Source organism: Lates calcarifer, linkage group LG9 (assembly GCF_001640805.2).
Source record: "Lates calcarifer isolate ASB-BC8 linkage group LG9, TLL_Latcal_v3, whole genome shotgun sequence".
In the NCBI taxonomy this organism is placed as follows: Eukaryota; Metazoa; Chordata; class Actinopteri; family Centropomidae; genus Lates; species Lates calcarifer.
Genome location: NC_066841.1, coordinates 8,286,010 through 8,312,405, shown reverse-complemented (window position 1 = coordinate 8,312,405; position 26,396 = coordinate 8,286,010). Strand labels below are relative to the sequence as shown.

General features: G+C 40.2%; 1 protein-coding gene across 1 annotated transcript in view; it reads left to right on the top strand.

Annotated features, from left to right (window-relative positions):
* The window catches only part of rimbp2a (RIMS binding protein 2a), a 58,953-nt gene that overhangs the window by 6,563 nt on the left and 25,994 nt on the right, over positions 1 to 26,396 (top strand). Inside the window, exons 3-5 of the mRNA XM_051072862.1 lie at positions 2,902 to 3,045; positions 23,165 to 23,254; positions 25,511 to 25,633. Coding sequence (XP_050928819.1) covers positions 2,902 to 3,045; positions 23,165 to 23,254; positions 25,511 to 25,633 — 357 coding nt within the window. The remainder of the gene's footprint in view (positions 1 to 2,901; positions 3,046 to 23,164; positions 23,255 to 25,510; positions 25,634 to 26,396) is intronic.

The following is a 26,396-nucleotide window of genomic DNA, read 5'->3' as shown; positions in this document are numbered from 1 at the left end:
TGAATTTTTGTGAGCAGGGTAAGGGCTGGAAGTCTATTTCCAAAAGAGGCTGGCTTTAGACTTGCAAATCCCTTCAGCATTTCTTAAATGCTCACACTTCTGTCTTACCTCAAGCCAGAACTTCATTTGTGGCTCAAATAAAGCTTTTCCTATGACTGGACCCTTATTAAAGCTTGAAAACACTATTTTAAGAAAAACTTGCACACTTATTAAGTAAGAGTGGAATATGTAAGGAACAAGCAAATTTTGATAAACTACTTGGCATCACTGGATCAAAGCAACTGTGACAGATGTAGACAAGTGCTTTGAAAGCATATTTTTTTTGGTTTGTGGATGCTTGTCTGACTGTGAATATGAAAAGGAAGAGAAACACTTAACATTGAACAGTCCACAAAGGAAAATCCTTCATTTGATTGTAAGATTCTCAAGCTAGCCACAACAGCGTTTTTCTCTTCCATTTTTTAAGATTGCCTAGTGTGCAGTTTTTCTCAATTAAATAATTCCTTTGCTCCAATGTTATCTTTCCACTCATTCAATATTCTTTTTTTTGGGTAATTTTTTTTCTACCACAAAATGTTCTGGACCTTCTTACCAATAGAAGACATAGCATGTATAGATCAGCCTGAGTTCCATCACATAATGACCAGCACAATGCCAAAGACTGGATGTATTTGTAACACTTGATTTGGAATAACAGTAACCACAACATAAAATATTACTACCCCATGCTGAATTAAAAGCCTGGCTTTCCAAAAGTGTGTCAAGGAGTGGATGCGTAGCCCAGAATGTTTCTCTGCACCTTTCACTGTGTCCTTTTCAATGCCTCCCCTCCTGGCTCACATTCAGCAGGAGATGATGTCAGTATTTCCTGTGGCCCCAGAGTTGCACAAGTGCGTCATGACTCCCATCTCTGACGCAGCTCCTGTCAGAGCAGCTTTGGCAGCTCCCTTGGTAAAACGATGATGTCTCCCAAGTGGGCGGCACAATTGGGTCCTGCGCGACTCAGGACTGGTTGCAGTCACAGCCTCCAGATTCGTGCCATTACTCATCCTTACTGACTGATTTGGGGAATTAACTTAACATGTCTTACTAAGATATCTCAACCTGATTGATTACTGTCTTTGATTTTTTGCAGTTCTTACACCAGTGGTTTTCTGGTCTAAGTGACTCATAAATCACTTCTCATATGGATGGCCATATGCCCTCATATCTCACTCTAAATAAGCTGACTGAATGTGTTAGTCTGTCTGTCTGTCTTTTTGGAAAACTAACAGGACTGGTTGGCAGGTCTATCCATCTGTCTGTCTGTTCTTGGAATGTCCACCATATTACACTAGTGGGTCTATCTGTAGGCTTGTCTGTTTGGCAGGTCTGCTGTATTAGCAGGTGGATCTGGCTGTCTTTCTGTCTGCTTGGCAGGTCCATTGTACTGGCTTTGATAGCTTTGGCTGTCAGGGTAAACTGATATCTTGCCGGCAACTTTGTTTTTAGTATTTGTTTTGTGGAAGATGGCAGTCTGGCTTGCAGTCAGGGGATCTGGTTGTTGTTTATGTGCGGGTTCTTTTGTGTGCCTGACAAGATACCAAATGTTCTGGTAACATACTAATTGATATATTAGAACTGATGTTAGAACCATCTGTTGGTCTGTCAGGGGTTACTACAAGTAAAAATCTGAGAAGTGCTCAAAGAGAACAATGGGCTGACATTTTCACCATTTCCTTAATTTTTCTCCAAAAGAAAATAGGTGGAGCAGAGATAAAGGTGTGAAACAGGCTTCAGAGTAATGCAGCACAGGTTTCTTTTGTCTCGGGTGATAATGTTTTCCTTTTTATAGCTGTGGTGATAGTTGAGTGGCTGTGCTGGCTAAGTGTGCTTTTTCAGGAGGCAAATGGGAAGACTACACCCCATTTGGGATTTCAAATTGTAGCTCTGTAAAATGTTCCCATCTCATACATTTATATTACTCAAAGTAGATAGAGTGCAGCGTCAAATTCATTTTTAGATTAACTTATGGGAATGAGTTCTTTCCTCCAACACAAAAGACAGAGAAAAGTGCATCCTCACATCCTTGGAGAGGTGGTTTAATTTCAGGATGCACCAGCAGCGTTTACATCCACTTATCCTAAATCAGCTTCCTCCTTACCTCAGCTGAACAGCTGTGCAATTCCGCTACTATCTGCAACCCCCCTTGGTGCCCTCAAAGTGACTGGAAATTTTTGAAAAGTACAAGATTTACAGCAGAGCACTTCCAAGACAACTGTGTAGTCAAAAAAGTGCCATCAAATTGTACAAATTGATGTCTAGCATGAAGGAAGACTAACTGAGCAATACAAGAAAAATATCTACAGACCTCAAGAGAAGCTTCCAGCCTGCCTATTGCAGATATGCAGTATGTTTCCATGGAGGGTTCAAGCGAGTTAAAATGCAGTTTCAAAGGCTACTCTGTGCCATCAAGAAAATTTCTAAGGAGAAAAACACTGACTGGCAAATCCTGCTGAGGCTCAAAACCTGTTGCAGTAGCAGCTTCATTTTCAGGCCTGGTAATCCTTTTCCTGTGACTGACCCCCGCAGGATGGAACTAATGCCCGAGTACATCGCCATAAGCAAGATTGACAGGAGCCCTATGTCCTCCTTTCATAAGTTATATTAATCAAATGCTTGTTTCCTTCATGTGTGTGTAATTTTTTCGAACCAGCCAGTCAGCCTGTCTGTTGGTCGGTTGATTTGGACAGGTCCACCACTTTGTGTCCAGACTGAATATATCAGAATCTATTGGATGAATAGCCTTGTAATTTTGTACACACATTCAAGAAGACAACTACTACTAATAATAATCACAGTAACCTTACAAGAACTGTCTAATGTTGGTAATTTTTCCACATATTTAATTTTGTCTTCCAGTTAAGGTATGAGGTTTCATCCCAGCAAGCTACAGGCCACTCAGTCTACCATGTGACCCGTTTCCGACTGCTGGAAGAGAGAAACCGAGCTCTGAAGCTTGAAGTAGCCACACTTCGCCAAGAGAAACAGCAGTATAGGAAACTGGTAAACTTCCTACTATATCCACCCAAGTTTTGTCTATTTTTATCTCCCAGAAACACACATTATCTCAGTTTCACTCCTCACTGTTCACACACTCATTAACTGAGATGATGATGGTGGTTGTTTTTGCCTGCAAATACAAGATTAAATTGTATTAGAACAATATCTATAACAATAAGATGCTATTTTTTGTGGAGTGCACTGCATTCTAGTCCCTGTTGCAGCTTTTATTTTTCAGGGACACAGCTACATAGAGCGGGATGGCTTGCATGGCCCTATGTACATATACTCCCTCCTCTTGGTCTTGGTTATGCAGACATGTGGGCATGTGTAATGTAGTGTAAAACAGATAAGGAGGGGTGTGAGGTTCGGTCTGTATTGTGCGTGGGAGTGTGTGTGTGTGTTTGTGGTACTACATATATTTTTGTTTGCCCTGTATGTTCATGCATGCTTTTGTGCATAAAGTGACTTTGTCCTTTTGGAGGCCTCCCCCAGGTGCTCTCGGATGGCAAGGCGTGTGAGCCGTTGTCTTGGCAACACGCCCATTTGCGGGAGTGTGGACAGACTGGCAGAGGGGAACTGACAGAGCATAATGGCTGCTTCTGTTATAAGCCTCAATAGCTTGAAATTAATTTCAGTAAGATAGAGGGGAAACCCACATACTCCAGTCTGCATTTATAAACCTATTATTGACAGTGTTTCATTGCAGTGTGGCTCTCAGGCTAAATAGTTTGTCACATCACTGCCTTGGGTTGTGATTGAGAGCGTTGTCACCTTCTCCCTTTATTAATGTGGTATAGAGGCATGCCACAGTTCATATTTGACACTAGCACAGAGAGAGAGAGAGAAATAATTTGCTCTGGTCTCCATATATGAAAACTAGATACAGTACAACTTAAGAATTACCCATACTTTTTGCCATCATTTTTCTCCCACTGAGAAGAATATTCGTGTAAAACTTTGCAATCTCTTTTCACTGTGTGAGCTGAGAAATCACTTACACAACACAATACTATATTTTAACACAATCCTCCTTTTACCTTTCTGTTAAGTGGAATTCATGGCCGCCTGCCCAGTGCTAGATTTTATCAAATTTCACAGCCAAAACCTTGGCACAAACAGGAACGCCCTGTTGTCTGTTACAATAGCTAACATGCAGTGGTCGGCAACATAATTCAATAATGTTATGTAATTACGTATGTGTGCGTATGTATGTGTGCTCATATATGGTAGGGCCTGTTGGAGGTAGTCCAGCTGGGTGCCTGGCAGTCTTTACACTGTCACTGCTGATAGCTACACTCTCACATACTGCATCATGGTCATTCATGCAAAGACAGGCTCAGCTATGGATCAGTTAGACTAAGAGGAGCTCAGTCATGAGAGATGGTTCATTCATGCATATTTGCTTATGCAGATACACTGGGCTTACTCTTTGTTAGAGAATCATGAAATGGTGAGAGATGACAAGGACATGATCACTATCACTTTTTATAAGCAGCTCATGATAATTACAAAAATCCTATAGTAACTGGGCTAAAGGTGGAGGCCGATGGTCAAAAAATGGCTTGTAATGCATCTAGACAAAACAAACATTAGATTGAAGCTATAAGATTAAGCAATGTCCTGGTATACACACACACACACACACACACAATTGTACACAACAGATGGCTGATTAGCCAGTTTGTTAGTTATGGTTTAAATGAATGGCCTTACCAACAGAAGCCCAGTTTTCTGACTTTCAAGTGTCTCCAATATCAAGTCTATTCTAAGACATTACTGTAAAACCTATCTGTTGTCATGGTGACAATGAATGCATAAAATCTATGTAATCTATGTCTATATACACTTTATAAGAAGAGTACAAGGATGTATCATGAACTGCTATTGTTCACTATTAACAAATGGTTAAGTCACTCTCTGATCAATTAACACGTACTAGGTGAACAGTTAGTTTATTCATAGTTACTACATACTTTCATTGATATACCACTCAATTTACTGGATTTCAGTTGCATAGAAAATGGGCATCACAGACCCATGCATCCAAAAACAGAGCAGTACCTATTCTGATTCTCAAGCTTTTTTGTCATGCATTGAATCCTTGCGTCATACATTTGTGAAGCATTATGTGAGTATATGTTTTGAGCCGCATTTGTAGTGTTAGCCATAATCTAGCTGTTTTCTTTTTTTCTTTCTTTCTTCTTTTTATTTTTACCAGCAGCTAGGAAGGTGCTATATGATTACAGTATCTTTTGAATTGTGTTGATGACATATGGCCAGAAAATAACTCCAAATGGTAATATGTTCACCATGTGAACTTAAAAGGTGAAGATAAGTCAGTGTTGCATTCACAGCTTGTTTCCACTCAATCCAAGCGGCTTAAAAATTAACTTGCATGTTTAAGTCTTCTCTCATGTTTCTTGACTAAAGCCAAGTTATAACTTGCCTGTCTGTGCACAGTACACAACAGGCTTGTTCTGGTTGGGTGTACATGGTTCTCATCCCAATACAGACAAATTCAGCAGTCCTGGACATCATGTCTGACAGCATGTCTTTTCAGCAGTAGACACTGGCTCCTTCCCAAGAACTGCCTTGTCGCTGTGGTGAAACAGTTTGTGTGCCATTTCATTACACTGCACTAGAGTTGAATTTAGGGGCTAGGGGAAGGGAGCCTCTGAGACCCCTGTGGATCAGGATCTTCAGGAAAGAGAGACCACAGCCAGAGTAGAGAAACTGACTCCCCTCATTAAGCCAGGGATTGCTAAATTTGCCTATAGTTGGTGAAGTGGCACACAAGGAAAGTTTCATTGTAGAGTTGTTTTGGCCAATTTGATGGGAAATGGTGTCTACATTAGACAACAAGGCAAGCAAATCATTTTTGACCAGGTATTTTCACTTCTCTCCCCTGTTTGTATATTTAGATAAGGTTGCTAGATCAGACTGACAATGAAATGCCTAAAACCCATCACCTCACACTGTTGCATTTTATCCTTGCTGAATTGTTGAGAATGAATTTCCATGGGGCACCTCGGCTAGATATTCTTGTCACTGTCTGTTCTACCATTTCATTTGTTTCTTTGCTTCTTAAATGGAATGAAACAGTCTCTGACGGACAGTTGGAGAAAGGTACCCTAGGTGAGGAATGACCTTCAGTGTGTGTGCTGTGTGACTGCTGCTAAAAGGCCACAGCTGTCTCCCTGGACACCATCCCTATGGCAACAATTGTGTACTGCTAGCAGCTGATCCACTCAGATGATAGTCCTCATGATGATATGGGCTTGTTCCAGTGCAAAGAGGAACAACGTCCAATCAATAATCCCTAATAGCTGTGTTGTCTCAGCTGACCTAGTAATCTCCATTTTTAACTCCCCCTAATCAAAGATGCACAGACAAACCAAGGTTAATAATAGGACAGTTTAGTTTAACACAATTCAGCTGAAATAATACTACCTCCGCCCACAGGATAGTCAGAAAATTCACATTGTTTTGATTCACAAGGCTGTTTTAACAACTGATATTAGACAGGGTGTGTTTAGGCTGAGCTTTCTATTCTTTCCTTAATTGAATTTATCCCAGACAGTGTTCTTTTAAATGGCACAAGTTGTCTCTATATAACTACATTATCCTTATTTTCCCAGCCTGTTTCCCAGTCCATTCCTTTTCTTCCTGTTAAGTAAAACTACTGAGAGCTAAAGCAAAGCATAGTTAGCTTTAGAAGAAGTGGTCAGAAAAGGGAGGCTCCAAACAGGTCTAGAGCTAAATTTTACCTTTACACAAACTCAGAATGAACATGGTCAAACCCACAGTCATTGAACTCACTAACAGTGCAACAGCTCACACAACCAGCAGTAGCTCGTAGTGGTCCATTGGGTCACTCCATCTCTGAACCTCTTTCATGCTTTTTATATTTCATTATATTTCTCAGCTTTTTCTTTGCTCTTCTCTCACACTCTTTCTCCCAGGAATTCCAAGTTTCCCCCCTCTTTTCATAGTGTGTATACATTTGTCCTCCCCTCCGTCTCCATCATCCTCCCCCCCACTTCCTGTCATAACCACCTTACTGCCCACATCCGAGCAGAAAGGTTGACTGAGGCCACTGATCTGGCCTGTGCAGCTTCATGCCTGGAGTAATTGAAGCAGATTTGATGTATATCAGTGAGGGCCATGCCAGCTCATAATCAAATTTCAGGCATTTTCTGAGGTTTCATTCCTGATACAAATTTTGAAATGAGTTATACTTCTTCCTGATAGTGAGTGGATCATATTTAAGTGATAACACCAGTGTCATTTAAGTTTTCCTTATGATTCTTGTTACATAGGAAACATCCAAACCCACAGCCACACTCAGAAGATGCTATAGTCTGGTCAACTGTAGTTTCCATTATTGATCCTGAAAGGCATAGTCCTGTTGTTTTCTAAAACCCTTATATAAACCGAATGACCTTATTAAAGCATTTTCAGTATGTATGCAAGTATATGTATATTGGTGTTGGCTATAGAAATAGAAAAAAAAATCTGTGAATAATGGAATTGAATTGTGTTAATCTGAAAGAGGCATTGTATATCCTGAAACCATTGCCTTGGTTTCAGGATATACACTGACACAAATGTCCAAAATAAGTTTGCAGTCCATCTTGTGGGAGCACTGAATCATATTACCCTCAAAACCGGAGGCAGAATAAAATCCTGTTGCGTGAGAAGGAAAATGTGCTAAAAATATTGCACTGTCAAAATATAGGGCCCTCCTGGATTAATTGAAAATCCCTTTAACCAGATTAAATAATTTTAGGGGGCTATCTGTGGTATACCCATTTTCATACTCACACATATACATGGAAGGACACGCATGAGCCCCCACACATAAGCTGATGTCAATATGATATAATTACTCATTGTGACAAGGCGTTGTAGGCAGTGTGATAGCAAGTGTGTTATGTGTTGTAGTTAAAGGCTAAAACTGTGAAACTGTGAGGATTAGATTTGGAACAGACAGAAAATGGAATAATTGGTCACATGGGGATAAAATTTAGCCTAATTTTATGCCTGTAGAACCAAAAAAACATGTTTGGATTTTGTTTCAGTAAACTTTACACAGAAGCACCTCAATTAAGTCTCAGGTGGTTCTATAAGCTCATAAATGTGAGGTAAAATTACAGTGAAAAACGATGGTTGTGGTCATTTTTAGATTCACAGCAGTTGTAGTACATTTTTATAAGCCACATATTTAGTACAGACACAATTTGTAATAACTTGGGTGATCCCTTAACTTTTCATCAAACCTAATAACATTGCCGTTGTCCTCCACTGTACTTTGTCTTTAGTGCTAATTAGCAAATGTTTATATGCTAAAAGTAGTTTGGCTAACATGCTTAAGATGATGAATGTGGTAAAAGTACCAGCTATAAAAAAAAAGGTACCTACTCATTTGTTTCACCTCTACTGACTGAGTTATATGACAGATCAGATCAGATTTAAACTATTACAGTGCAACAGATGCACAACAGTTTAAATGCTTCAACATGGAATAGAATAGACTTAATGTGTCACTCCCTGTACACTGTCTATGGTCACTCCCCACCTTGTGAACTATACATCCTAAAATGTAATTAATGTGCAACATTATACTCCAACTGTAAACAAATACATTGTTACAGTAATTTTACAGAAAATGAAAGGATCATTGTAAAGGGGGTGTGAGACTCAAATTACAGTGAAGAAATGCAGTTAAAGTGAACTGTAATACACAAACATTACACGCTCATCCAAATTTTTCTTCTTTCCATAATGTGATGGCACACCTTTGTAGTGATTAATGCAAAACTTACCAGATAAACCTACAACGTATTTATTAATATCATCAGTGTCATAATCAGATGTGTGTGTGTGTTGTTAAAAACGCAAAATTGGCATCAATCAGGACCCTGTTCAATTAGTGTCATGGCTTAAGACATGAATTGTGGAGGAAGGGATGGGAGGGAGGGTCTTTCCGACAGCAGCCAGCATCATGCAGGCTGCTGTCATTTCAGTCAATTTGGCAGACCGACAGGAAGGACCAGACTGTGGTTGTACAGGGCAGCCTTCCAATAAACCGTCCTTATTTGTATCCCAGACTCCAAGATGTCTGTTTCCTGTTGGCAGTGCTACCTTTTTTTCGCCTAACAGTAGCCTACTGATGTAGCTGATGGTTGTAACAGTGGAGCTGGCTGATTAATTCAACAGAGTGGATTTCCGCAGCTCGCTGCACACGCGTACAGCGCAAGAGAGAAAGGGGGAAATTGAGCAGAGGAAGAGAGAGAGCGCGGAAGAGAAAAGGAGAAAATGATGGAGGAAGGGTGTTAAGGAGGAGGGTCTTCGGGGGTGGGGAGAGAGTGAGAGGAATGAGAGACTAGGAAAGGGAGAGTGTGTGTGGAGAGAGGGCGGAGGAAAGAGAGAGAGGTAGAGAGAGAGAGAGAGACACGCAGGCCCCGAAGCTGCTACTGATGCTGCTGCTGCTGCTGCAGCCGTTTGACAATTCCCCACCCAGAGAGAGCAGGGAAGAAGGGGAGGAGATCAGAGCAAGAAGGAAGAAGGAGTAAGCGACACCTCATTCAAGATGCTCCTGTGCTAGCCAACACAAACGGTAAATACTAATCCTTTATCACCACTCTGCTTCCTCTTTACTGCTGCTGTTTATCTCTGTCTCTGCATCAGTGGCTTGAGTGTGTTAGTGTTTGATTTAGCTCTGTTGAGTCCTATATATAGTGCACAGGGTTAGCATAGCCAAGCAGCTGGGGAAAACCTGTCTGTGCAGCTGCTGCAGGAAGAGACAAATGTCCACAGAGAGGTGGAAAGGAGAGGAGGATTTGTACATTTTGTCTCTTCTGGGACTTAATAAGGAAAAAGCAAAGCAACATCCAGCCTCTGTCTTTCTTGACTGAAGCACAGCCACCTGTTTGGAGATGTGTGTGGGTGTGTGTGGTGTGTGCTGAGGGGTGGGGTTACGGTGAAAAGGTTCAATGGTGTGTTTGTGGCTTGAAAAGGTTAGTATGTGCATGTGAGTGTGTGTATGTGTATTTCTCAGAGTGTACAATGGTGCTACCGTTTAACTAGTGTCAGATTATTAATATAGTGTTTCCATGGTATTTGGGCACATTCAAACCTTATTATTTGTTAAATAACATATGTAGACACATGTTCACATGATCATTTAGGGACAGGGGAGAGAGACAATCGTGTGGTGCTTTGTCAAACAAATTGATTTTTGTGTGTGCATGCGTGCGTATGTGTGCGCACACGCTTTGGCGTTATCAGCTCTGGTAACCTGAGCTTCCTGCCTGCTGAGGGGTTGCCAGGTGTCGGTGATGAATATTAACCCACTCGTGGCTGATTGACACTTGCTTTCCACCAGTCATTTATCCTCCACATCTCAGTGCTAAATTGTGTCTGTGTATATATGTAGTGTATGGCAAGGTGGTACACTGTAAACTGGTTGCTGGGTTATTAGATACATGTACATTAGCTAAAACTGATGCAGTACAAGAAATCCTACCTCCATGGTGATTACAACACTTAGTCTTTGTTGAAATTGTTTTATAGTTGTAAGTTGAACTGTCATTAGGAGGCTGTTTTGTTGTTTTTGTGCTTCTGTAAATGTAAAACATATCGCTTCCTGTGTTCTTTGATCTTTGGTGGAAACACATGAAAGTCAGTTAATGGCTTTTATTTTGGTGAAAAAGTTTGAAAAGATTACTAGTATAGGGTATAAGCAAGTAAAACTCCAGCCTATGATAAAACAACTAAAACAACTGGGCAGGATTATGCTAAAGGTTTGATCACCGTATAAAAAGCTTTGCAACAAAACCACTTCACTGACAGTGGAACGTTTCTTGCCATATCTCCCTCTGATGCTTTTATGGTAAGAAAACTTAGTCCTATAACATTTTGCACATGGGACATGTGTGACATTTCCCGAGATCCATCTTTTTGATGAGTTGTGGGTGAGTTACAGTACAAGCTTAAAACAAGTGTGTTTGTTTGTTTGTGTAGGTTTAGAATATACAGGGTTCATATGCCTGCACCATGCTTATGTTTGAATATATGGCTGTGTGGGTGGGTGAGAGACCAAAAGAGAAATATGGCAGAGGAGAGAGAAAGAATTGGTGCACAGATGGTTCTGCTCAATTCTCATTTTGCAGCATTTTACTCTGTTTGACCGGCATTACTTTCTCTCTGTCTGATATTTAGTCCTTTCCTCTCTCCGTACCCTGTGAAAGCAACACCAGGTTGTAGAAGTAATGGGGAAAATCATACACCCCTAATCTTGCTCCTCTTGCACCATTCTCCCCCTGATCCTCCTCCTTCTTCTTCATCTCCATGCGGCAGGCTAGTTGGCTGTGCCAGCTGATGTTCAGTTGGATGCCAGAGGGCAAGAGGGAGAGAGAGGGAGAGAAGAAGATAGGGGAAATGAAACTTGTGTTTTCAGTCTCATGGCTGATTTCCTTGCTTCTCTCTCGAGATTATCAGGGAGTCTGGCAGGCAAAAGACAGCCTCCTTGTCTAATCAAAATGTTCCTCAGGACCTACAGGCACTGCAATAATCCCTATAGTGACAGCCTTGCAGGGGTGTGGCAGGCAGCACATATCAATAAACACATATGTACATGTGCACTAACATGTGGAGGCACAGACACAGTTGCACATCACCAACCTTTTGTGTACTTTACATCCACACAGATACACATTTACTCTAGCTTACATGCCTTCATACACACTCCCCCACATTTTCACTGTATTATTAACAGAGTGTATCCATGTGTGCTTACACTCACTGTACTGTGCAGCTCCATTGCCAGTCCATGTCAAACATAGTCTTTTCTATGCTGTGCATTGTATTTGTAGGTATTTCGATAGTATTTTATTGCTTAGTGTATACATGTGTGCACACTGCTTTTCTCTGTAGCACAAACTGTTTATTCATAGTTTTATATGGGAAATAAATTAGACAGCTTTTGTTTGAAATGCTTGCTTATATTCAGACAATTTAGCAGGCATCAGATATGTTGGACGTGATAGTTCATTGCTACTCTTTTTTTTTTTATTATCCTGACACCATACCTGAAAGAGAACAGTTTCTATAGCAACCCTATCACCCCCTCCCTTCACCCCTACCACTGGTGTGTGTGTGTGTGTGTGCGTACGTATGTACGTACGTACGTGTGTACGTGTGTACACGCCACGTGTGTAGCTCTGAATGTGAACACATGCCTGAATATGAGTGAGTGCTGTATTGATTTCTAGCATACACGCCATAAGTGTTGATGTCATTTAGCCAGCGGGGGAAGTAGAGAGGGAAACAATAAAGGAACATTTCCTCCTCACATTTCTTGGCAGCTTTTCAAGATACACAGAAGTTATATTAAAGGAAAGACACACAGCACTGCAGAGGGAAAAAGCAAAAGGAGGTGGGTGGGGCAGAGAAGGAAAGTGAGAGGAGGAAGAGAGGGAATGTCAGTGGTAAATGGATGTGTGATTGAAGTCTAAATACAAATACAGTTTAGTAAAAAATATTATGAGCAGCATTTAATTTATCTTGTCATGCAGGTGTACTTTTCAACTATTTTTCCATCTCATGAAATAAATGGTAGCAGAAGGTAATTTGAGGACTGATTCACTTTAGCTACTTTGTAACTGACTCACTCAGTATCAGTGTGTTTGCTATAATATTCTTTACATACAAGAATAGAAATAGAAATGTATTTTTAGATAATTTTCCAGACTGTCAGGTTTTACCACACAGAGTTCATCTGCCAGCCTCATAATTGCACTGAGTATTAATGAAGGACAGAGAGAGAGTCCCTTGGATGATATCACTAAAAGCCTCAATGACCCTGAGCCATGCCATGCAATGTTGTTAATAGTTTTCACACACAGATGGGAAAGTATAGCAGACCAACATGCCTGTACAGAAACTTAATTTGGTGGCCTATTTGGTTCTGTATCGCTACATAATCTCACCACGACACTGCCAGGCAAGGTGAGCCCTTTAGCGAAGGAACATGCTGATAAAAGCCTGTTAATTCCACATCACTAATTGTCTCCAACTGTCCCCTGTAATTTTTTTTCCCCCTTTTTCTCCTCCTCTTCAAGCTTCTTTCTCTCCTGATCACAGTTTCCTCTCCAGCTGTTCTCTCTGTTCCTCTAAATAACTTCTTGATTACCCTCTCTTACTTAAATTTGTACCTGTCTTTTCCCTGTGTCGTTTTCCTTCACTCAGCCCTTGTATTCCCTTCTTTTCTCTATCAGTCCCTAGTGTTTTGTGTCTGGAAGGGCTTGAATGATTAAACATAGGACAGAAGTCTTCGGTGGACTGAACACCAAGGGCAACTAGATGAAAGGATGGAGGGAGAGAGGAAGGAGGGAGAGAGGAGCAGACAATGTCAAACAGGCCAACCTGTTCGGATACAGATGACATGACAGGACCTGTGCTACTGTAACTGTCACCTATTGCTCTGTGCCACTGAGTCCAGCTCACTTGAGACCTAAAACTCAGTCATATGCATCTGCTGTGCCATTATATTCCTCACATTCATATTTGTATCATTCAGTCCTAAACAGAAATCCAAGCACAAACAGCAGGTACAAATCAACAGGACATTGTCCAGACATCTGTGAGCTTGACGAGACAGACGTCTATGTGAGATTAAAGTGGTGCTTTGTTTGCTTTGTTCAAAGGCTAGAGATGTCGTCATGGTAGCAGTCCTAATTCTGTTTTTTTCCATGTTGCGCTGCAGTTGTTCTGTTCACAAGAGGAACCATTTGTTAATTTTGTACTAAATTAGAGAAAACAGAAAGTAGAAAGTAAACATAAATGTATTTATATAGTGGTTTTAAAGCAAAAGTTACAAAGTGTTTAAAAAATAAAAGCATAAAAAAGATTAACAAGAAACCGAAGACCAGTCCAGAAATATAATTTCTTTTTTTTTTTTTTTTTTTTTTGGATAATCTAATAGTGAGAAGTAAACTATTCCAAAGTTTAGGGGACAAGCAGTGCTCAGTCTTCCATCATTTTAAGCCAGCTCTGGGAATATTTAGTTGACTCTAGCCAACGTGAGAGATACTAAGTTCTATGGGCCCGACAGAAATGCACGCTGTGTAGTTTATAATTGGTAAAAATCGAAAACCAAAATATTCTAATGAATTCTAAACTCTGCTTGAACTGGCAGCCAATGGAGAGAGGCCAACACTAGCGTATTATTCTCTCTGCGCTTTATCTTTGTTAGAGGACAGTCTGCAGGGTTTTGAAGCATCTGCTGATGAGTATAAAATGCAAGTTTTGTTCTCTTTACCTTTGCAGAAGTACCTTTGTTTGTCCTTTATATGTACTTTTTTCTATAACTTGATATAGTTACAGTAGGTAAGATAAAATAGTATGATTTTATGGATGGATCTACATTGTAAAACCCCATAGAAACCAGCAGCCAGGAAACCTCTGCTGAGGCTCTGTGTTTCTAGCATACTGTACATTTTAGCAACTGTGCAGTCGGGTCAGATGTAAATTATTTAGCACTTGTGCGGTATGTTTTGCTGCAGATTGGGGTCATTTGAGTGTGTATTTGTGGATATTGTGTGCGTGTGTGTGTATATCCCTGTGCGTGCACACTTGGATGCATGTGTGTGTGCTTGTGTGTGTGCATCTCTGGCTGGGTGTTGTTTCTGCATGTGAGAGAGTTTTGTGGATTTGTGCCTGAGAATTTATATGCAGGCTTGTGCTTGTGTGTATTTGTGTTCATGTGCATGTGTGTGTCTACACTTGCGTATTCTGAGCATGAAGGTCCATCCAAGCATTATGTGAGCATGAAGGTCCATCCAAGCACATGTAATCCCTAACCAGCTCTTGGGCTCCTCATTAGCATTACACTGATCTTCCTCAGAACTTATTTTCCAGCCCTCTGATATTCTCTGTGTGGCCGGAGGGAACAATAGGTCCTGTTCACATCAAATGTGTTATGTCATCGATGTGACTGGAAGCTTTGCTGCCCACGTCATGGGAGCCCTGTTTCACTCTCACTGCCTGCTCCCACACTATATACATACAGAAACACACACACACACACACACACACACACTTCAATATACACACTCCCATGCCCTAATGTTCCCCATGGGGCATGTGTATTCTCAAGGGAGGCCAGTGTTTTCCCCTGAGGGTCCTCCATATACTGTGCAGCTGGAGCACTTCTACATATCGCATATAGTACACAGTCAAAGTTAATATGCACACATGGGCTCTCTCTTTCTCCCTGGCCTTGGCCATCCACCACCACCAGATTGGATTAATTTCATTTGGGACAGATTGCAACTCACATCTGGCATCAAACTGCTCCTCAAATATATATATTTTTTTGTTGACTGAAGGAAGCTGTGACTGCCACTGCCATTAACATTAAAGGCCCCTTCATACAGTGTGAGTTTTGGCCAAAGTTGACAATCATGTGGACAAACATGATGAAATCTTTGGATGTCAATCTTGGATTGTATTATGAGACTGTATGATTTACACTCTGATGAGCTGCAACAAAATTTAAGACCGAAATCCAACAAAGTGACAACTGCAGAATCCTGACATGAAATGGCACAGAATACAGTGATGAACTAGTGTAGTGCTTCTGCTAAACTCATATTTACCTCAGACAAAGTTTGCAAAATTGCCTTTTCATGTTGCCCTTTTTTTCGGGCTGCAACTAGCATCCCAATCTCCTCCTGTTAATTATTTATTTATTTTTTTGATAGAAAAATTGTGCTTTGGCCAAAGCTTGTTTATTGTTCATTGCACCATCTGACAAGCCTCAAAACTGACATCACATAGTCTGACGCTGACTGTGATCAAGACTTTATTAGACCCATTACACATGCAGTGAAAATTGCAGTTACTGCACAATCCTTAAGGCTGCAACTAACAGTCATTTCTGTTATTGCTCAATCTGTCCATTATTTTTCAAGAATAATCACTGAATTGACTGAAAACAGCAAAGAATATCCACCAGAATCCAAAATTATGTCTTTTGTCCTCAGAACAATCTAAAATCCAAAGATGTACAGTGAAAGAAACTAGATAAAATCGTCAAACTGTCACATTTTAGAAAAAAAAAATCAGACTCACTGGTGATCAGTTCTGAAAATTAACTGATTAACATTTTTTTTCAGTACCACCAAAACACACTTAAGTGCTACTGAAACACACAGCAATACTCCTTGAGAGGAGGATAGCTGTTGCAACTTGGTAACTTGCCCCTGAGCAGCAGTGGAGACTCAAAAGCAAACACTATAAAATCTGTATATATGTGTACAACACATAAACAAGCACAAACATTTCAGGAACTATGCAGAGCCCCAGATGAGTAACAGGGGAAGCGACGGAGGAGGTTGAAGAGTGAGGTGAATGAGGATGTGTGTTACATGGAGGAGAAGTTAATCTCTCCTGACGGTAGCGCCGGCCTCTCCCCTGCCCCCCCTCAACGTAAAAGTCTGGATTTTCTCCTGCTCTGTGAGAAGCAGGCAGAGGAGTTCACATGCACACACACACTAAAACACAGACGACAGGATGTAGAAAAACCGGGGTGTTTAAACAAAACACTTGCTGTTTGATTTTTGCTGAAGAGAAGAGGTGAGCAAAAATCTGAACTACATATCCCATAAGGCTGTTTATTTGTGCACAGATCTGAGTGTTTGAACACATTAGTCTTGATAAAATCTTGAGTATGTGCCTTTACCGAGCACAAAAGACTCCTCTGTACAGTGATTCCCTCCTAAAAGAAGATTTTGGATGTGCATAAAATTTTCTCTGCCACATTGACCTGACGCGGAGTCTTTTGTGCTTGAGACATTGTTAATATTAAACGTCTGCGACTGTGTAGGCTGGGTTTCCATTCAAGCTCCAGTTGATCCACATTATTAAATCTGCAGGAGTGAGTCATGTATTTTATATTCAGACAGTTTTTCAAACCTTTATTTACATATCCACTAACAACAGGGGGTTCCCTCAAATTATTAGGGTATTATACATTGTGAGAACTTACAGTTTTAACTTGAGTGTGTGTGTTTATTATGTGAGGTAATTCTTGCCACGTGAACAATTTTTAGGGATTTAGAATCTTACGATTCAAATGAGAGGTCTGGAGCACTGTGGATGCATGTGCATGTCTACATGCAAGCTTGAATGAGTTGCACACATACTCCACTACAGCTCACGCTTTGCCATATCAGCATCACTAACTGCCATCTGCGTCTCAGTTTATTCTTATTGATGGCCTCATGGGTCTTATGACACACATACAATTATGTGCTCCCTCACACACAGACATGTATGTATATAAACACAAGTGTATACACACTACCTTCAAAACTAGATTAGCTCCTAATTTATGTTTTATGAATGAGGCACCTGTGGAGGCACATTAGCGGCATAATCTAGAGGAATGGCAGCTGCTAATGCTTTGAAACCGAGACATAAAGGGGAATATTTCAATAGCATGTTGATGAATAATCTATTGATGACATTATGCTAACATTACCATGAATTACAACCACAAAGAAAAGATGAACAATGCAAAAGCTTGTGGCCCAAATCTGAAGGGTAAATTTACCAAATAAAATTCTCCACGTGAACCTTACATGACTTAAAGGTTAAAGTAAATCACTGTTCTGTGCTGCTCATTATAAAAACAGTTGTTCGGGTGTCATGCCTATGTTGTAAACCAGAGGTAATGCACAGTATTAACAGCATTACAACCGATTGATCTCAAAGTGCTCTTGAGGCTCGCTACAGTCTGCCAAGGAAGCTGATGTTTGGCTGAAGATCAAGTGGGATTGAAGTCGCACATTCTTTGTGAAAAGGCAAACACCTACTAAGCCCTTCAGAGGACAAACTCTGTGTTATATATATCATCTTTTATGCTGCAGTGAAGACCTTGCTAATGCTACACAATAAATCTCCAAAATGTCCCCATTTTCATAACCAATTCCTCAAGAGCCAGTGTTCAGACAACCTAAAGTTTAACATTAACCTTGAAAGTGTGTCCTCTTTTGGATGCACTATCTTCAGTAAATGATAATACAGGTGGTTTTGTATGTTTTAGTCCATTAACAATTTTTTATATTTGATACTGTGAGCCATTTTCAAATAGTACCCCACACCCTCCACCCCCAAACAGTCATTCTTTTTATTTCAGTGTTGCATTGGTCTTGAAATGCGCTTCAGGTGTGTGATCCATCACTGTGAAAATACACTTGCACAATGTGATAATACGGCCACATGCTATCACAGCTGAAATCATTTAAGAAATATTCCTTGAATCAGCTAATATTAGTTTTGTGAAAAGCAACAGTCCCTGCTCAAAACATGATTATAACACAAATATAAACCTACTTCAAGCAAGACTCTGCAAGCTTTCCTGTAAGCATGGAATGCATTTCCACAAAACATTTGCAAAAGCAATTTTGAAAAACAAAAATCATCAATGTTTGCTCTCTTGAAGTCTCAGGACTTTGTGTCACGTTGCCCACTTGCTTGCACATGTGCATATATGTCCTTGTGTGTGTGCATGATACAAACAAAATGGGGATCTGCTCTTAAAAACATTGCATAGCACTTCTGGTGGTCCAAAACTCTTAAATCTATATTATTTTCTATGGCGTTTTGGAGCCAATTGCAGGAAAATCAATCTAAAATGTTATGTTTTAAAAAACGGTCAGTGGTATTGTAAAGCACAATGCAGTTTGTAGTTATGCTGAATCTAAGCAATTGAGGAGCTGTCCTTGGTGCTGACTTCTGCAGACATGAGGCGGTAGTGAACAGACAGCTGATGTTGCAGCTGCTATTAGTGGTGGGACAACAATTTCTAACTCCATTTGCCCATTCTCTAACCATGTAAGTGCAGAACAATCTCTGACACACACACACACACACACACACACACACACACACACACACACACACACACACACACAGAGTTGTTGGGTACACTTTTATGTACACAGACACACATTAACTGTAGTCGTCCTATTAAACCACATAGCACAATGTTTAGTGGAAAGTAGTGGAGAAAGTAATGTTTATAATGGGAAAATATTTCAGTAAGATTGAAATAATCTAATACATTAGCGTGAAGTCTTTTCTTTGAGGCTCAGTTTTAACAGCCAGTCTGAGCTGCACTTAACATAACTTACAAAGACAAATAGGGAGGAGATTGTACTTTATAGGTGAAGAAAGGGGTGATAATGTGATCTTTGTATTAAAAGTAGAGAAAATGAATTTGTCTGGTAAAATCTCTTACAAACTTTATTCATGAACTCCAGTTTAACTTTCACTCTTAAGTTTCTGTTGGAAAAATCTGAATGTCTCAATACAGGAAAACTCAGTACTGTATATTAATTTCTTTGTTCTATACAGTCATATCTTTTTTTTCTATTAACTAACAGTAACATGGTGTGTCTTTGTGACTTAACTGGTGGGCACATTGAAAATAGCATATGTTGTTAGTGTCCCTTTTCCCACAGTTAAGTGGAACAAAATGTTTCCGCCCTTGACATCTGATTAATGACAATACTTCTGGGGCTTGAGGGTGAACAGTAGCAATCCTCTACCCACAAGAATCCCATTTAGAGTCAGCAGCAGCCATCATAGAAATCTCTACACCCATGTGTTCATTCCTCATCTATTCACCATTATAACTGCAGCAGCGAGAAGCTTATTCTTACTCAAATATTATATTGCCAAGTTTAGTATTACCAGTATGATCCAAAACCTGTATTTCTACATGAAGCAAATCCAAGATCCTGCATGTATAATCTTCTGTTGGCTTACAAGAAGCGGTATTTGAATGGTGCAATTAATTCCCATTAACGGCTGTTTTATACTAAAGTAGCATATCCACAATTTGAAAGCATAACCACATCTTTAAATAAATTTAAAGCCTGCATCTCTGTAAAATCCACCATGTTTAGGGTTTAAATCCTTGGCAAATACAGCTATGCCAAAAAACATTACAGGCAAAACAGCTATGAGGACAGAAGAAAATTACATTTGATTAAACAGAGCTGTGTATACTCTGATGAAGGGAGGGAATTATTTTAAGATTCTTCCCATTCATACTGACCCTAACCATAACCCAATTTCATTAACCCTTCTTTCAACTCAGCAGGTGATCAAAACCCTGGAACCCTGAAATAACCTGGAACAAAATCAACATTTGTATGTACTGACATCTTGTTGACCAAATGGAAGTAACATCTTGATCTGATTTGGATCAGATCTGACAAAAACATGACACTGCAGCTTTTTACAGACTTGCTGATGCAAGCATGCATGATATTAAAATAACCAGAAGCAGTGCCTAAATCTGTCATAATTGTGTTATTTATGGTACAGCAGGGCTGGCTTTCCAGTTGTTGCATCTAGAACAATACTCATAGTTTGATGCTAGGTCAGACAAATAATATGGTGTGATTATAGTTTCGACATGGCCTGATCACAATATTATTTTGGTTCAAAATAAAATCAAATTTCATGCTGCATTTTCGTAGAGTAAAGCCCTCTTTAACTGCACAGATAGATGGATAGATAGATGAACATTCACTATTTTAAGACATGGCAGGAAGATACACGGAGCATACAAACATTGTAATCAGGCATCATATCTGTAAGTTATGAAGTTTATCTTATTTGTGTTCTTAATTTGTGAGGGAAATATGTTGAAACATGTCCTTCCTGTTTCCAGTCTTTATGCTAAGCTAAGCTAACCATCTGTAACCTAACTGTAGCTTTATGTAGAAACAGTTACTCTTGATGCAGACACAGATATGAACAGAGAAATTGAAGTCACTCTATATGGATGCACACTACTTCCTGAGTGAGATGCTGGCCACAGTGAGCAGAACAGATTTAGGGCCAGCAGCTAAAATACTGGCTTTGGGGAGAGAATGATAATCACGGTGGTGATGGAAGAGAAGCGTGTGTGGGAGACAGAGATAGATGGAGAGAAAAGACAGAATACTAAGGAAGAAAGAGGTTGTTTGTTTTCTATTTATTTGTGCATATTGAAGGTTTAAATTGGCACAGGAATCTGTGCGTGTCCCTTGGCTTTGCGGTATAGCACCGTGTTTACAAGATGTTATGGAGTGTTAAGCAGAGCTGTGAATGTGTGATTCACTGGAAGTGGGAGGAAGTGGAAAAGCAGACATCATTCCTGAGGCCCATAAAAAGAAGCCTTTTGAAAGGTCATTCTTTTTTTTCCCTCTCATTTCTTTTGTTATCACACTATAGCAACCTCCACCAATCTCTAAACTTTTTCCCTCCCTCTAATTTTGTCACAATCTTAACCCTTTATTCCACTTTGCATTTGTCTTTGCATCCCATCCAGCCCCCACACTGCCTCCTAATGGTGTCAGCTACAAGGCCGTGCCATGGGGTGTTGGCTGCAGTCGTCATCTGCACTGACACCCCATGATGTGCCATGTCTTCATAATTAACAGCCGAAGGCAGAGGAGCAAGCTCATTTCCGGCTGCTACTGTAGCTAGGTGTGGTTCTGTACGCTGACTGCTCTGTAGTCTGCAGTGATGTGATGTGGCGACAGCGTTACACAATAAGAGCAGCCAGTGAACTCACTCACCAGTCTCTGTGTCTTCCTGTCCTTGTCTGTTTTCTATCTGTGTCTTGGTTTGATTGTGTCTTCCTCAGACAGCCCTAGCTGTCTCTCTGCCTGCACACAAAGAGATGGATGAACCTTGCTGGCCCTTCGCTTTGTCTGTTTTTCTCTCTCCTCCTCTTGGCGAGGGTTTATTGAGTTCTTTGATTTGCACTGATAAATTTGATCATAAAGCTGGGAGCTGCACAATCTTTTCTTTTACTAAAACTGACATACAAAGCTTCAACCTCTTTGCTTGCATATATCACAGTAATCAGGTTCAGGAGACCATATTGTTTGTATGTATGGTGTATCACTGTGTTGTGACTGTTGACAGGGTGCAACCAGCTGTACTTTATGGAACTGAAATGCATTGTCATTCAGAATTCTGCATTTTCACCCTTCTGTTTTAAGATTATATATATCCAGAGGGGAATTTAATTAGATTCTTCTTCTTTTGGAGACTGTCAGTCTATTTATTTGTATTTAATGTTTTCAAATCAGTACGACACTATGAAGCAAAGCTCAGTCACCATCTTATTCTGTTAGACATTACAGGAAAACAAAACCTGTGATCGACTCGCAGACTGCTTTTTGTTTAAAGACAAGCTAAATAGAGAAAAGGCTATTATAAATCACTTATCCACACATTATAGTCGGGATGCTGAGAATGACAATCAACAGTATGAGCTCAGTGCGCCAGCATAAAGTGGTATTATGTGCCAGGATATGACCAGTCGCAGTGAAATCACTCTTGAATGCTCAAAGCTATGATAGGAGGAGAGCATTGCCCTAGTTTGAGTCTGGCGTAATTATGTAATGCTTGAGTACCTGCAGCACCAGCGGCATGACAACTTCTGAATGTGAATCTGGGCAGTGGAGAGTGCAGACAGAAACTGCACACCTCTTTTTTAAATCCTTTTACGTGGTTAATCTCATCTCGGGCTTGCTGGATTTTACTGACATTATGGACTCATTTTCTCATTTATGATTTGTCTGGCACTCCGGTCTTCCGTTCCTCTCCCCTCAGTTTCTTTCCTCTTGCTTCTGTTTCTCCCTCAAACCTTTTCCCACTTCCTATTGCTCTTTCCAACCATCCCTCCATCCCTCACTCTCCTCGCTGCTTTCTTCCTGTGCTCCCTCCCTTTTTCCGCTCTCCCCCTCCATTCCTAATGCCACATACCAAATGGAGGGTGACAGTATGCAGCTGTGGGTTTTGTCCTCCAGACAGCATCTTAGCGAGAAGCTTAGCCACACACACACATGCATACAGACGGAGGGAGGGATCAGCACTAACCTGAGTCTTTCATCTGTCGCTTATATAATAGTTTTAAGATGGAGTTATGCTGTGTGGCTTGCATACATGATGCAGTCTGGCATAAAAGTCTTTGCAGCGAGAAAGATAATGTATCATAATGTAACAACACGCTAAACTTTTGTTTCTCTCTCTTTTTCTTCAGAAAGCAAAGCTCCATGCTGCCTTGCAAGAGAAAAATCGTCTGAACCTCGAGCTAATCAACCACCACCTGAAGGCATCTAAATATGACCAGGCAAGGCCTTCACACATGCAGTGTACAAGCATGTATAACAAGGACACACACACACAGCCATGATCAGTTTTCGACCAGAATGGTAGTACTAGCGATATATCACATATACAGTGTCTCGTACATGACTGTAACATTAATCATAAGTTAGAATCTGTGATCCATCGCCACAGATCAATAAACCTCCAGCCGTGTTCTCATCAACATATAGGCTATCATGTGCTGCCTCTTCATATAGCCTCTTTATGGCTTAACAGATAGCTGGTATTTTTTTTTCATCCTGGGCCTTATTTTCCTGTTTTGAGGTATAAATGATTGATAGAGACAAAAATCTTTGCAATCAGTCCATTATTCATTCAGAATAGTGTACCTAGCTGCTTCAATCTAACCCAACTAGGCAATTGTCCACGTCAAAGTACATCTACTAAAGTGCTAGATTTTGCCAGTGACAAGCACAGATATTGTTATTATTATAAGTGTCTGACAACATTATGGATAGGATTTCTTCAGAGATGAACCTTTTTAAAGAGTGAGATCCTTTTTGTTTAACAAGAATGTCACTACATATTGCTACCATACTCCATTCAAAAACAGTAATTTTTCCTTGCAGAACACAGGAGCAGCTGGAATTCTGCTGCCTTAGTCTGTTTGTTTGTTTGTTTGTTTGTATTATTGTATGACTTTCAGTGGTGGAAGAAATATTCAGATCCTTTACATAAGTAAAAGTACCACACAATACCGGGGAACACAGGTTTCCCTTCGCCATCGTTGTCTCTTCACTGGCCCAGCCAGCCTGAGTCTCACAGTACACACATGCATACATACACATGCACATAGACCCAGACAGAGAGACAGTGACTGTCTGTGATGTAGGCGATTAGCTACTCTGGTGCTAATAGTGACTTCACAGAGGGGGCAGATTTGACACGTGTCCAGGGACTCAGCCCGGAGCTCTTGTTCTACCGTGCCACACAAAAAGATGCCATCTGTGCACTGACAAGGTGGGCACAGAGATGAAAAGAAAGTGGGGCAAAAGTGTGTCCAGTCCTGCCAGAAATATAGTATGAATGAATGTGATTGGCTTGTAAGGGCAATCGTGGCAAAGACACAAGCAGAATGTACTGGACTCTGCACAGGGAGCAAACAAGGTAACGCAGGAGGGAAAAGAGAAAGATGGAAGCTGAGAGTGAGAAAGGAAGATAAAAGAAACACAGTGGTGATATAATAAGAGAAAGTAATCACCGAAAATAAATTGCTCCTGCTTTGGGTAGAGTTCAAGACAATTAAGCAATGTAACTGTAGTTTTCTGAGGATAATGAATGTTTCAAGCCTCACAAACAATATCACCAAAACACCCTTTTATTAATGAAATTGAATTGTTAATGGTAGAATAAATATAGAATTAATAGGTACTAACATATGGCTGCTTTTAATATTTGATTTCACATCCTGCTCTATCCTGCACTTATTATGTTTTTAGTTTTAGAGGTTTTTCTTACTTAATGTAATTTATATGTAAGCATCTTTGAATGTAATGTAATGTAAGCATCTTTGAATTTCTAGAGAAACACTATAAATACGACATAATGCTAATATTATTATGGTTCACTTGAAAATGCTAATAATTATAGTAACATGGCTCAGATTTTACTAGATGTTCCGACTCCTCATCATCATTAATTCTTTTTTTGAGTGAACTCATTTCCTTTGCAGCAGTTCAGTTTTGTGCACTTTGAGCTTATCTATTGTGCTCTCATCTGTTTTGTTAATTAATGAGATGATGGGTGTATGGCTGAGGGATGGTTGTGCTCAATCCTATGAGGCCACCTTTAGAGGAACCAGCTTAGCTCAAGGCCCCTGACTGATGTAGAAACGAGTTGTGGAATGCTCAAGTCAGCAGCTCTGTTTCATCAAGGCTAAATGGAAATGTGCTGATTAATTTCTCTTCAGAGTGTGAACTCCCAATCAACCCTCCAGCCAAAAAAGGAGGAAAAAAGGCAGCCTCTATTCATGAATGTAGAAAGTAGGTTTACTGTGAGAACAAACCTCATAAAAACTGCATGCTTGTTTTCCTCATAAGACAAGACAACAGAATAATGGGCACATTTTGAAAGTCCTCAAGTAAAACAAAAAGGAAATTAAAGTGTTTTCTTTGATTTAGCTGTGTCTCCACTGACCTATATACATGTTGTTAACCATCCCTTTAACCTCCTCTTGCTCCTCTTGTCTTTTTCACTCGGACTCTATTTGTCCACATAGGTGCGCTCAGACTATGACCAGCTGAGACAGACCTTTGCTGTAGTGAGCCAGGAGAGAGACGTGGCCCAGCAGCAGAGGAGCCAACTCCAAGGCAAAGTGGAAAACCTGGAACAGGTTCTAAAGGTGAGACATCCCTCCATTTGTGTGTATTTCATCACATGTACCCCTAAAAAGAAATATCACTTACATCCTCCTTTTAACCTTGACTCCAAACGTAGTGTTTGGAGTCAAGGTTAGTCATCATCTCTTCATTCATCACTCAATGTTAGCCCATCAGCCAGTTTTCCACTGTGCTTTCATGATTTAATTATTTTATCATATATGTTTTCAAAGCAATGTGGTAGTAGATAATTTTCATAATGTAAAGTTTGATTAAGATTTCATTTGTGGACAGTCATATTTAAAATATCCTTTGATAACTTCTTAATTTTTTTTTTTACCAGATCCTCTTCTCACTAAATGGCAACTGAGTCTGTCTCTTGAATCCTCCTCACTGCAGTGCTGTGGTAGTTTCAGAGTGTGGAGTTAAAGAGACCATGTGGCCAGGTCCAGATAACTTAATAATGTCAGAAAGCAATTTGGAGTGTTGAGGGAGAACTGAGAAATCCTGTCAGTAAGTGCCTCAGTGCTGAGTTTCACCAAATAATAGACCTGAAGGAACCAAACTCTTGGATTTCTTGATTCAACGATGTCAATTTACCATATATTCCCCAAAGAACAATTTCCCTTTCTCTACCCACAATCTCCTCAGAAGGGAGATTTAATTATCTGAAGCTGTGGATTAGATTATATGTGTGTATCTGAATCTAAATTTAGTACAGGAATTGATACTATACATCATACATATAATTTCCTCCACATCTCCTTGAGACCGCTGAGACCACAT